Source organism: Siphateles boraxobius, unplaced genomic scaffold (assembly GCF_051911475.1).
Source record: "Siphateles boraxobius isolate OS27281-9 unplaced genomic scaffold, OSU_SipBor_1 12, whole genome shotgun sequence".
Taxonomy (NCBI): Eukaryota; Metazoa; Chordata; class Actinopteri; order Cypriniformes; family Leuciscidae; genus Siphateles; species Siphateles boraxobius.
The window spans coordinates 26,343,938-26,357,292 of record NW_027508722.1 but is presented as its reverse complement, the minus strand read 5'-3'; the positions used below and the strand labels follow the sequence as shown (position 1 = coordinate 26,357,292).

General features: G+C 36.0%; 3 protein-coding genes across 3 annotated transcripts; all 3 read left to right on the top strand.

The window, feature by feature from the left end:
* The first annotated feature begins 413 nt into the window (after window positions 1–413).
* On the top strand, window positions 414–2,509 carry calhm6 (calcium homeostasis modulator family member 6). The gene is made up of 2 exons (XM_077216657.1): window positions 414–1,018; window positions 1,698–2,509. Exons 1-2 carry the CDS (start codon window positions 479–481, stop codon window positions 2,124–2,126), a joined length of 969 nt encoding a protein of 322 aa, XP_077072772.1. The 5' UTR covers window positions 414–478; the 3' UTR covers window positions 2,127–2,509.
* Window positions 2,510–3,820: 1,311 nt separating this feature from the next.
* Window positions 3,821–7,879, top strand: LOC143723836 (calcium homeostasis modulator protein 5-like). The gene is made up of 2 exons (XM_077216644.1): window positions 3,821–4,490; window positions 5,505–7,879. Exons 1-2 carry the CDS (start codon window positions 3,933–3,935, stop codon window positions 5,892–5,894), a joined length of 948 nt encoding a protein of 315 aa, XP_077072759.1. The 5' UTR covers window positions 3,821–3,932; the 3' UTR covers window positions 5,895–7,879.
* Window positions 7,880–9,122: 1,243 nt separating this feature from the next.
* On the top strand, window positions 9,123–12,202 carry rwdd1 (RWD domain containing 1). Its single transcript, XM_077216633.1, has 7 exons — window positions 9,123–9,285; window positions 9,620–9,685; window positions 9,819–9,949; window positions 10,074–10,226; window positions 11,511–11,643; window positions 11,724–11,786; window positions 11,894–12,202. Exons 1-7 carry the CDS (start codon window positions 9,213–9,215, stop codon window positions 12,004–12,006), a joined length of 732 nt encoding a protein of 243 aa, XP_077072748.1. The 5' UTR covers window positions 9,123–9,212; the 3' UTR covers window positions 12,007–12,202.
* The last annotated feature ends 1,153 nt before the right edge of the window (window positions 12,203–13,355 follow it).

Here is a 13,355-nt window from a genome sequence, read left to right as displayed (position 1 = left end):
GGCCAAGGCTAGGCCTATATTATGTAGCCTATAAAAATGCCCATGGTGTCGTTTAAAGATTTTATTAATTTCCATGACTTTTATAGGTCCAAAAATCAAACTTTTAAAAATAATTAAAATTGGAAGTTTGCTGAAGCCCCCTGGAGGAGAGCCACTGGTTTAGATTTAGCGCTGGTTGTGCTTGAATACAGGTCATAAAGGGCAGGTCACTGTTTTGCCGTTTACAATGCCTTTAATTGGTGTGTAGAAATAACACTATAGGCTACATTATTTTGTTGTTGTTGCTGTTGTTGTTTTTTTACTTTTTATTTAATTTAATTGACTTTATCAAAAAGTCAAAAGGTATTTTTTTCCATTTCTCATAAAGTCATTCTCCCACTACAGCTGAAAAGCAGACATTACACGTTTAAAAAGGCAGTCTCATAACGGAACTGAGAGTGTCATTTCATGAAAGAGCTAACGGCCGTCAGCTGCAGGCATGGATAAGTTAAAACCTTTGCTTAGCTTCACTCAGAAACAGCAGACCAATTTAGGATTCGGATTAATTGCTCTTATAACTGTGGGTGGCGAGCACGTCTTCTCTGTCTTTGCTTTTAAGTGTCCTTGCAATGATTGGAATTTCATTTATGGAAACGTCTGCCTCCTCGTACCCGCTGTTGCACTGCTCATCCTAAGTTACATGTTGAGCAATAAAACGTGGAAACTGTTCACAGGTCTGTGCCTTAGGAAATCGAAACTATGTCGGTTTAATTACGCATTTGGCTTTTTTTGTGTTTTTCTTCAAATCACCATGACTGCAATGGTCGCACCTCTCAGCTGGATCGCAGTTGCTCTGCTCAAAGGGGTGTATTTCGAGTGCTCAATGACTGGCGCCAACGTTACACTCTTTAGACGTCACCTTTGCAACGAAAAGTATCCCCACTGTAGGACAGAGTTAGAGAAGTTCCCGTGTGATGGAACCGCAATTCCACAAAGTGAGAGAGCGGCTGTTCTGTCCATTATACGCGCGGAGTCGCAGGTGAGCAGACGGTAGAAATATTCTTTGTCCAAACTCCGTTTAAATGATATCATCAAATAGCCTAGATCTAAAATAAGACTCAGAAAATTTAATTTTGCCTTGACTCTTGCTTGATTGCGAATTTTGACTTTCAGAGGTTTTGACTTTTGAAAGCAATTTTTTATGAGTGGTGCCTAAATTTTGTCCATTTTTGTGTTAACTACATGGGTACGGGTTAGGTATAGGTTCAGGGTTAGTAGGCTAGTGTCTACACTTAAAAATAAAAAGTTGGCTTAAAAGTTTAGGTACAATCAACTTGGATGTTTAAGTCATTTTAACTTAAATTACATTAATATGACTAAAAAATGAGTTGAATCTTGTATAACTTGGAAAATTACTTAACTTATTTTGATGAGCTAAAGCAATGTAAAAACATATGTTATCATAACTTACTAATAATATATTGTTTTTACAATGTATATAACCCAGTTATTGTAATGTAAAATAAAGTGCTATACCCATTTTTCTTGGTAGCCTAAAGGGTTATTTTAGCAATTCACTGTCATATCTTGTTATTTGCGTTCATAAGGTCCTCTACGATAATCTTAAAATGATTTTTAGTGATATCTGTGCTTTAACACTCTGATGTTACCTCTCTTTCGGTGGGCTAATAATAATTTTATTAATTCTGGAATTCTAGGTTCTTGGATGGATCCTGATAGCTTCTGTCATGATGTTCACCTTTCTGCTTACATGCATGGCCAGATGCTATTCTCCGATCAGTTACATGCAGCTGAGGTTTTGGAGGATGTACACTCAGAAGGAGAGTGAGTTTTTGGACAGCTATACAACTCAGCATGCCGAAAAGCTGGCTAGGAGAAACATAACAAGTTTCTTTGAGTTAACCAAACCCATTCCTATGAAAAGTCCTCCCAGACAGGCCTGGCAGAAGATCTCCTCCTTCTACAAGTTCCGGAGCATGGACGAATACTACAGCATCCTGCACAAGTATGTGTGCACTTGTGAGGACCTTGAGAATCCAGCAGTGAGGGCTTCAGTGAGGTCTGACAATGAATTTGCAAACCCAGCAGCACTTGCATTTGTGGACGAGGGCAAACTGGTCCTGTAGACGTGCATTGTTGTCTATTGGCAGCTGTCCATGTTATTTTGGGTAAATACAGCTATAAAGATTACTTGCCTCGCTTCATTTTCTGTGCCTTTTACAGTGTCAATTAATTGTTCCTTTAAGTCATTTGTTTCTTTTGAATACTGCTATTGTATGATTTTAACATTGCGGGTTTTTGTTATTGTTTAATTTTTTTGTCTTTCAATATCATTTTTCATATGAATATTACAAAACTGTTTATGCACTGTAAAAAATGATATAATCTTAAGAATGACTGAAACATCCAAGTTAATTGTACTTAAAAATGTAATGCAAGAATTTTTTACATTGTGGCAAATAAAAAGTATTTTTATAATTTTATAAATAAAGTTTTCAGATTTTTCAAATCTTTTTCAACAAAGATGTTTTTGTCATAAAATGAACAACATCCATATTTATTTGAACAGCTGTGCCCTGACCTTTTTTAATGGACTTGTTGTGAACTTTTTCTTCTAAAGTGTTTGAAAACTCAGAAGCGAAGACCAGGAGACTCGGGCTGTATCTTAAGAAGGTTTCTTTATTGAGAACACGAGCTGTGCGTTGCTGTAGTCTTCCAAGCTCGTCTCGAGTCTGACTAAGGGAAAAGTTCCCTTGCAATTTATACGCATTGGGGCAGGGCTTAACATTGTGATGAACAAAGCATGTAAATGATGTATACAGGTTTAGGAACCTGCCCTATACATGGAGTGTTACCAATTCCAATCCAATCAGCATAACTATTCAAACAGTAAGACTACCAAAGTTTTAGTAATCTGCTTACAATGGAGAGAAAGAGGAATAGCAGGTTCGATAGAGAGCAGTAATCTGACAGATGCAGAAAACAGGATTTGCTGGACTCTTTTGCTGGAAAACTGTTTCACAGCAAATATCATCACCATCATAACCTTAAATGCTAAATTCAGTATTCGAAACTGTCTCAGTTTATATACTATTGTATTGGAACCTCAATAAAAAAATATATAAATTTGTAACACTACAGACTACAAACAAATAGTTGCATTATGATGTTAGACTTCTGGTGTCATTTCAACTTATTTCATGCACATGATGATTAGTGATCTCATATTTCAAAAGGCAGCACTTTGAGGCTTTTTTCGTGAAGTAATCATGTACAATTTGACAATCACACTGCTAAAAGCATACTTTAAAAAAATCAATATTCATTAAGCTCTATTTGCGGTTAGCATTAAAGCGGAGACTTTATGTGAAAAGTGCAGTGCATAACAGTGGGGCACAACAAGAGCAGAACAGAAACTGTCTCCTCATACATAACCAGAACAAAATGCTTCCCTTTTTTACTAATGTAAAGCATTATGTTGCAATACACCTCTTTGTTTGATCTAACACGTACTAATCTGCTGTCTTAAAGATGTCGGGTAATTTCCAGCCTCTAGATATCCAATGATAATAAGCTCATTGTCAGTTCCACAGATCAGTTTTATCTCTCTAATACAAAATGCACGGTTGGGGTTTTGTTTGCTTGACTGATGTTGCATGATGGGTAAATGTGCCTGTGCACATCTGTAGCCGGTTTTGACTTCCTGCAGAACCTGATGAGCTTGTCACGGTCCTGTACTTGGGAGGGTGGGGGGAGGGGGGATTGGGATGGGCAGGGGAGGGATTTGATGAGCTGTGGTGAATGCCAGAGACAGAAAAGGAGAAGATAAAGGGAGGGTGTGGAAAACAAATTCAAAGAGAGCCAGAAAAGGGAGCGCCATAGCAGAATCCATCTCTCTCAGTTTACCAACTCATTTGGAGTGTTTACCAGCTATGACTGTACCAGCTATGGATTCTTTTAAGACTGTCCTAAGGTTCCTCACGATTCAGAAGAGCACTATTGGCTACAGCTTCATGGCTATTTTGACAATAGGTAGTGAAAGAATCTTCTCGGTGGTGTCTTTCCAGTGTCCGTGCAACCGAGTACAGAATTTTTCCTATGGATTAACTTTCCTGCTGGGCCCTGCAGTTGTCTTGCTGGCGATTGGTCTCTTTGTTAGTACACGTCTTTGGCGGTTATATACTGGGTGTTGTCTTAACCCTATGAAACTATGCCCCAGGGGTAACTTTGTGGGATGCTTGTCAGTGTTTGTGAAAGTGCTAACTGGAGCCTGCATTCCCCCTATTATGTGGCTTACTGTAGCACTGTTAAATGGAACTTTTTATGAGTGTGCTGTTAGTGGCCTGGATGAAAATATGGTCGTGAATATTTTCTGCCAAAACAAGACATCTATGTGCCGGGAAGAGCTGCCCCGAGTGCCCTGCAGCAAGTCCCAGTTGCCTCCAAATGAAAATATGGAACTGCTGTTGATGCTGCGAGCCCAGTCGCAGGTAAGCACAGACTATGTTACACTCTTAAAAATAAAGGTTCTTTATTAGCATTTATGGTTACATGAAGAACCTTTAAAATCCATGGAACCGTTCCATTCCACTGTATATTGCAGTGTTCGTCTTATAGCTAAGCTGATTGTTTTCTTCAGTGTAAGTGGACTATTTTTTCTTAAAGTCCCCCTATAGTCAATCATTTTATCCCTTAAAACTCATCTTTGATCACCAAAATTACATATTTTAATCTTTTTTCCTTTCCTTTTAAAATTCTTCCTGCCTTAAAATAGCTTGAATGTTACTCCACACCCTTGCCTCATTCAGTATACGCGGCTTTATGTGTATGCAAATTAGCCCCGCCTCCACTCACTCGCCCCAGTTCAGAGATCCACTCGTTGATGATCACATGTTGACGTAATTGGTTACAAGGTAGTTTGTGACGTCAGAAACATCAGCGATTTCAAACTGCGATTTTGACACTCTATTTGGTTCACTGCAGTTTTAAGGAGAAAATACTCAACAATGGTGCTGACTTGTGAATTTACACATTGTTTTCTCTAAAAGCATATTAAAAACACCACATAGATATAGACAACATTAAAAGCTTGGTTTTCATCACAGGGGGGCTTTAAGGAAAGCTTTAGAGAAATGGTCACAATCACTGTCCTTCTGCAAATTTTCGCTGGCGAAATGCTGTCATTTCTAATCCACGAATTGAGAATTTCAGGTGGGACTGATTTAGTAACAGGTTCAAGTTGGTCACGATTCACCACAGTTTGTAAGTGATCTGTATGTGACTTCTGTGTGCACCGTGCTTTATGCTTTGCTACAACATTGACAAATACAATTGACATTTTTTGCCTAAAAATTTTGGGTAGCATAATGTGGCCGCACCTTAACATTTTAGAATTATCACAATTTAGTAATATTTCATATCAAGTTTACCAGAGAGCTGTGTAATAATTTACGACATTGACTTGTATATTTTATAACATTCAGCTGATTGATTTATGTTTGCAGGTACTCGGCTGGTCCATCATTATCATATCAGCAATAGTAGCGCTGATCGGGACTTGCTTTAAGAACTGTCGCTCTCAAGTAAGCTACCTTCAGTTAACTTTCCATAGAATCTACATGGCGAAGGAAAGGGAAAAGTTTGAGACTTTTGCAGAAGACTATGCCACCAAACTAGCAGAGAGAAACCTCAAGAGTTTCTTTGACAACAAATGCCCTGAACAATTCAACTTTCCAAATCACCAGGCCTGGGAGAAGATCTCTGCTGTATACACCTTTAAAAAAAGCGAACAGTACTACAGCACACTGCAAAGATACGTGGAGCGCACAGATCCAGACTTCAGCCCTGAGAAGCGCCCTGTTCTAGAGGGGGAAGATGGCATAGAGATGGCTTAGAAGCACAAAGCTGCGTGGACTGGTAACTGAATAGCCAAGAATATGACCTTGAAGACGAAAAACAACTGTGAATCTAAGCATAATTAGATTTTTGTTTGGTAGCCACAACCTGTATTGAAAATAAAGTAAGTGGAAGTTTTGTTTTATCCACTTAGGAGATGGTCCTGGCACAATTAAGACTGCACATTTTTTGTAGCATTTTATACTTAATGAACAAACACAGGTCTCAGACACTAAAGAATCAGACAGATTTGAGTTTCTGTGGTGTTTTCAATAACAACATCCAATTTGCATATTGTTTGAATGTTGCATTTCAGGTTTTACAAAGTCATGGAAATAAAAAACACTTATTTTCAGGTTAATTGTCATTTAGGCCCTCTGTGAATCAAGAGCTTTCTTATGCTCTTATAAAGCAGTGTGTTCGATGCACTTTAATGCATGACAACCTCTTATATGTAGTACTGATATGTAATTATCCTGTTGAACAATACTGATTAAATTGTAAAATATGATCACATTGTACTTATGCAATCCAACAAAATATAAAACATCTAAACATGTAAACCACTTATTTCCTCTGCAGGTTTTAAGTTTCGACAAACAGGAAAACCACATTTAGAGTCCCCGACACACATTTCTTCACACATTTTGACCCACATATCAGCTCTGAATAGGGACCCTTTGATCAAAACAAGTTTCTGTTAGCATAGCTTTTCAAGAAGCATAAACAGAACCTATAGAATATCAAAATTATTACACATGGTAAATTGCTGGTTTCCTGCATGTTTGTGGTGTTTATTTCCTGTTGTGAAAGCGAAGCACATACTCAGGTTGTATATGGAAAAATTATATGTCAAAACATAACAATAATAATAACAACAATATAAGTTATTCATTGTAAGTTTAATTCAACTTTTAGTGTGCGAAAAGTCAAAAATACTGCTTAGAAATAACAAAACATAGTCTTGTCCTGTCTCTCTTTACTTTCATATATGGCAAAAAAGGAATTTGAAATGAACAATAAGATGTTGTTCTAACAAAACCTGATAAAGATCAATTACAGTTGTGAGTTTGGCCCAAAACATAAAAATCAATGAATCATTCAGTAAACCGAACATTAAATGACATGCAGCTCATATTCATGTGAACTACAGTGACAAACCCACAGTCTACCAGACAGAAGAAAAAAGTTGTTCTTGTGTTTAGAAGTGAATGTTACGGAATTATGTATTCTCTGTTATTGTTATTTCTGTGTTTCTTGTTGTTTGTTATTTCTGTTTGCACTAAGAAGGATCTTCCGATCAGCTGAGGGATGGCTCCACCCCTTTAATTGGCGTGGGTTTAAGACTCCAGCTTCCGCCCTTTGAAGTTGAGCTGTTGCGATTCCGGGCCGGTCGCACTTCTCCTGTCTCCTCTCCAGCCGTCAGACCATTATTGTATCGGAATTAGATTGTTTTGTTTGTTTTTTCTCAGTGATGGTGTCTTGTAGGGTTGACCTACCCTTTTCTTTGACATCACGCTCGTTCTGTTTTGTAAGTGTACTTTGGGTAATTTGCAGGACTTAGATTTGGATACTTTGAGGGAAGTTAGTTTGATATTTTGTTTATTACCTGTTTTGTTTGTTATTTTGGTCCTTGGGTCTTCCTGAAGATTACAAACCTACTGGTTTATGTTACTCAGGAAATACTCACATTCTGTTTATTTTCTTTATCTTAATAAAAACGTGTATCGTTTTTCTTGAATTTTGGGCTCATTGTTTCTTTCGGTCTGACGACTGGGCGTGGGAGTCATGTTTTTTTTGTTTGTTTTGTTACGATTTAACCTAGACGGATCGTAATAGTGAATGATGCATGTACATTCTGTTGAACTGTTGTATTGTGTTTATAATGTTTTTTGTACGTTTTTTGTTGTTGTTGCAATTTTTGTACTGATTGCATATACTTTTTGTATTTGTTTCTTGCATTAAAATTTTTTTTAAAATTGCACCATCATTTTCTCCATTCCGATGAGACACATCTTAATTAAATGGCCAATTGTATTATTTGTTAAGAAGCGTTGGAATATAGCTTAAATGGCCTATTAAAACTTAATGGTTAACAGTAGGTGTGTAATGATGGCAGTGGTCAAGCTGATCTTCCTGCACCAATATCGGACTGTGCCAGTATTACAAAAGCTGAAGAAAGACCATCTTAGAATTTAGGATGGTCTGAAATGGTCTCTGCTGTTTCAGCAGATTTGACAGTGTATAACTGATGAAAACCTATCTAGAATAGGGAAGGGCTTCCTTTTTGTACTTACTTGCCCGTACAATCAATATGAGTGTCAATAAATAAAAAAAGAATATATATATATATATATATATATATATATATATATTATATATAGTGCTGTGAATAGATTAATCGCGTTTAATCGCATCCAAAATAAAAGTTTGTGTTTACATAATTAATATATGTGTGTGCACTGTGTATAATTATTTTGTATATATATATAAATACACACATGAATCTATATATTTAAGAAATATTTGGATGTATATACTGTATAGGTTATATATATTTATAATTTATATTATATAATATAAATATTTTATAAATAACAATTTTTTCTTAAATGTATGCATGTATGTGTGGGTATTTATTTATACAAAATAATTATACACAGTCCACACACATATATTATGTAAACAAACTTTTATTTTGGATGCGATTAATCACGATTAATCTTTTCACAGCCCTATATATATATAGATATTGCCTCTTACCTACACTTCCATCAGTGTCTCTTTAATTCATAAATCCCAGTAAAAGGGATTTAAAAGGGTTTGTGAAATGGGCAGCATGCTCAGCTAAAATTAAACTTTAAATAAAGAAGTAAAATAAAACGATTATAAATTAATTCCTGATTATTATGATTTTAAAAACGGATTAAATCTAAAATAATTACAGATATAAGTTGACATTTATTATATAAATATTAATTTGCCTTGATAGTGGAGTAGAGAGGCAGTTTTAGGTAAGCGGCTGGACCGTCAGGCAATAATAATCTATCCCAGATTCGAGCCTTTTTATATTTGTTTTTCTTTTATCCATTGTTTATTGTATATACAATCTATTGCAACAGATTCAATAGTGTCCATACACGAATTACTATAATTGTACTAATGTTTAGCAGTAAGAGTAAAAGTGGGGTGTTTCTCACGCCATCCATACACAAGCTCAGACATCATTGATGATCCCAGATGACATCGATGCTGGACGGGCCTTAGCACACGTTTCTTCCATGCAAGCTCTAATCTATGGACATTTGTGACATAAAATGACAGACTACGGCGAGGAGCAGAGAAATGAACTAGAAGCAATAGAGTCAATTTACCCAGACTCATTTACAGGTAAGATAGAACGCAAAGTATACGGTTTTTATGTCCATAACTTCGTTATGCTTTCCATTAGCAGCCTAGCTTTTCATGAAACAAAGTTAGTTAATCATACGCGCGACTCAGTCATCTCTTTGATATCTTTCTTTCCAGCCGCAGATTGAGCTGTCAAAGGTTAAGAAACAATGCAAACGATAACCGATGTCCAACAATATGTCAGGCAGAAGTTGACTGGCTAACTGTTATGTTAAACATCAGATTTATGTTTACGTGCTGAACATGGAAGCGGTGATCTCTGAAGGTTTAATTCGATTGTTTGTTTTTCTTTGCAATATCTATATTCATACAGTGCTTTCCGAGAAGCCCACAAGCTTCACCATCACAGTTACTTCTGATGCGGGAGAAGATGATGAAAGTAAGTACATGTGCCTTATTATCTCATCAAAAGTGGAACAATGTAAGTGTACGTAATGTTACAGTATCTTTTTTCTTACCATCATTAGAGTTTGGCTCAAAACACCATCAGAACTCATTTCTGTCTGTTTCAGTGGTGGAGGCGACCCTGAAGTTTACATATTTGGAGAAATATCCAGACGAGCCTCCTCTCTGGGAGATCTTTTCACAGGAGAACCTGGAAGATTCAGACGCTGAAGGCATTCTAACGCTTTTGAAGCAACAGGTCTGCACACCTGACATCATACCCAGCAAAACCCATTAATAATTGATAAAGCGCACATACTGATGATGGCTTACGCTTCTTTTGCTGTCCTGTAGCCCTTTCTAATAACCTCTTTCTTTTGCAGGCTGAAGAAAACCTGGGAATGGTCATGATATTCACATTAGTTACAGCTGTGCAGGAGAAACTTAATGAAATAGTAGACCAGATTAAGAGCAGAAGAGAAGAGGAGAAAGAAAGAAACGAAAAAAAAGAAAGGGAGGCCGAAGAAGCTGAGAAGGTTTGTTGTGAGCATGTACCTACTGAGTTTATTGTCACATTGATCATGAAATCCAAAAGCATCTTTTATAGTTACCCTCAGGATATGGACTGTTTTGAGCTGTTACACGAAATTCAACAGACAGGGCAAAGTCAATTTCATACTTTTTCAGAGCCATTCGAAAACTGTCCATGGAAAGACAGTTTTATAAGACTGTTATTATATAATGAAAGATTTGTGATTTACATGTTACTTTCAATAACGTTTATTTAGCCAGAATACACAAGCACTGTGCTGTCAATGAAGCAAAATTGTGCCAGATGTAATTACAGCATCTGCCAGTAGAGGCCCATAATAACCAACAAAAGTACGACCAGTTGGGTTGAAATAATCCATCACAGTTGGCATGGACTATTTCAACCCAACTGGTCGAACTATTGTTGGTTATTTTGTTGGTTATTGTATTATACGTTTGTATAATTTAAAGAATGTTATTGTCTTGAATGGTAGATTTGTTAGTAGTTACACTGGGGGGTTAAAAGTTAAGGTGGAATAATTACGGTAAAAACTGTAATATTGTGAATTATTACAATTTAAAACAACTTTCTTTTATAATATATTTTCAAAGGTAATTAATTCCTGTGATGACAGAGCTGAATTTTCAGCATCATTACTCATCTTTAGTGTCACATGATCCTTCAGAAATCATTCTGATATGCTGTTTTGCTGCTCATGAAACATTTCTCACTATTATCAATGTTGAAAACAGTTGTGCTGCTTAATATTTTTGTGGTAACCATGATCTACTGACATTTAAAAGTTTGGGGTAAGTAATCATTTCTATTTCAAATAAATTCTCTATTAATCCAAGAATACTGAAAAAATGTATCTCAGTTTCCACAAAAATGTTAAGCACCATAAATGTTTTCAACATTGATAAAAATAAGAACCTAACATTATTACATTATTGAGCTTCAATAAAAATTGATAATAACTGATCACTAAATCAGCATGTTAGAATGACTTCTGAAAGATGTGACACTGAAGACCGTAGCAACAGCTGCTGAACATTCATCTGTGCCATCACATTAATTATTAAATTTTAAAATAATTAGTTATTTTAAAATGTACTAATATTTCACAATATTACTGTTTTTACTGCATTTATGATCAAATGAATGCAGCCTTGGTGAGAGACTAATTTCAAAAACATCAAATATCTTATTTGACGTCCAGTGTACATAGCTACACTTTATATTGAAATGGTTTTTTGAATGATCTTTGTTTCTGTTTTGTTTTTCACAGTTTGCATTCCAAGGCACTGTGGTCACAATTGAGAACTTCTTATCATGGAAAGCAAAATTTGAGCAAGAAATGACAGAACTAAAGAGTAAAAGGCAGAAAGAAGAGGAGCAGGCAGGAAAGGCAAAACTCACAGGTGAATTACTAACCTGGTATTTACTCATCTGATTTACCACCTGTTGTCACATTCTGCTCATTTACTTTTTTCTATTGCAGGAAAACAGCTCTTTGAGACAGACCATAATCTTGACACATCAGATATCCAGTTCCTGGAGGACGGTAAGACATTGTCAATTGTTATTATTCTAAATACAAGTTTTATAGGATCCCATTTGCTTTTTTGTGATTATAGTTCAAAATGGCTCTTCTCTGCTTTTTCCGTGTAGTTGGGAGCAGTGTGGAAGTGGATGAGTCGCTCTTCCAAGACATGGATGATTTGGACTTGGATGAGGACGACCCTGATTTCAACCCGCTGGACTTGGGCAGTGATGAAGACTGAATTGTGTTAACTCTCAACCTTATATGAATGGTATAGATGCCAATATTCTCCTGTGGAGCAGGACTTCAGCTCATCCGCACTAAACACAAACTTTTCAGTCACTACCATCCATGGTGCAGAATATTTTATGAAAACTTTCAATGGCTTTGTCATTTGTAAAATTATTGCCATTAAAAACCAATGATTTGTTCTCTTATTCATATGAATGGCTTCATCTACACAAGAGTTATGTTAAGTTGAGGCTTCCCAGAAATGTGGCCTGGCAGGTAGTGCAACCTGAGTCTCTCAGTAAAATAATTTACCTCTTTTTCCTCCGTCTCTTCCTACTGTATATAAGACTATTAAGCATATTATAAAACACTTTTAGGAAAAACTGAGTAAAATGAAATCTTTGTGAAATGCCTCTAATTCAGAGGTTCTTTACCATTCAATATTGTTTTGAAATGCACTTTATTTTGCATTTGGGTTAAACCGCTGTTTTGATGATCTTTCTTAAATATATTATATACATCTATGGCTTAAATAATAGAATTTACCTTTTTTACATTTCTGGGTTTCTCATAAGTTGAAGTCGACATAATTGGGTAAACTTCTATAGCGGTGAATGAGAGACTACATTAAATATATATTTATTTTTTGTGTTCCCATAGCAAAAGAAAAACTCCACAGTAGTGTTTTCACAACTTTCAAAAAGAGGAAAAAAGTAGAGCGGTTGATAACGGCAGTCAGAAGAGATAAATATATCAATTTTACTTTCACTCCCACAGCCGTTGTATTAGAAACACCCTCACAGCAGTTTCTTTTAATTTTATGCAAAAGTATTGTAATACAAGTATGGTGTTATAAATGTAGGCTACGTACATTTATTTATTTTTTATGAAGAAAAAAAAACTACAGGTTGTACTATATCGATGACCGTTAAAATGCGTCATCACAATCGGTGAAAAGGGTTGATTGCGTCTGTGACATCATTGTGGGATTATGTAAACAAACGGAAACGGCTTTAAAGTCTTTCATTTTCTGTTAGAACCACTTTGTCAAATCTCTCCTTCTGTGCAACAGTGAAATAGCCTTAGTCACCAACAGTTCCTGTTCAGTTAAACTGTGAGATTATGTAATCTATAATTAAATTCAACATTTCAGTAATTTCAGATTAATTAAAAGTGGGTGACTTGTTCCAGAAACATTGTAATGCTAAATGAAAGTCTCTTCACACCCTGACTGCAAATCACTAAGTTAAGTGGTCTAAATGTATATGTAGGCTATACGGTCTGTGGAAGGCAGCCTCTTCAAAAATTACCTACCTTACATTTATTAATGTAAGAGATTAGTGGTTGTCTTAAAACAAT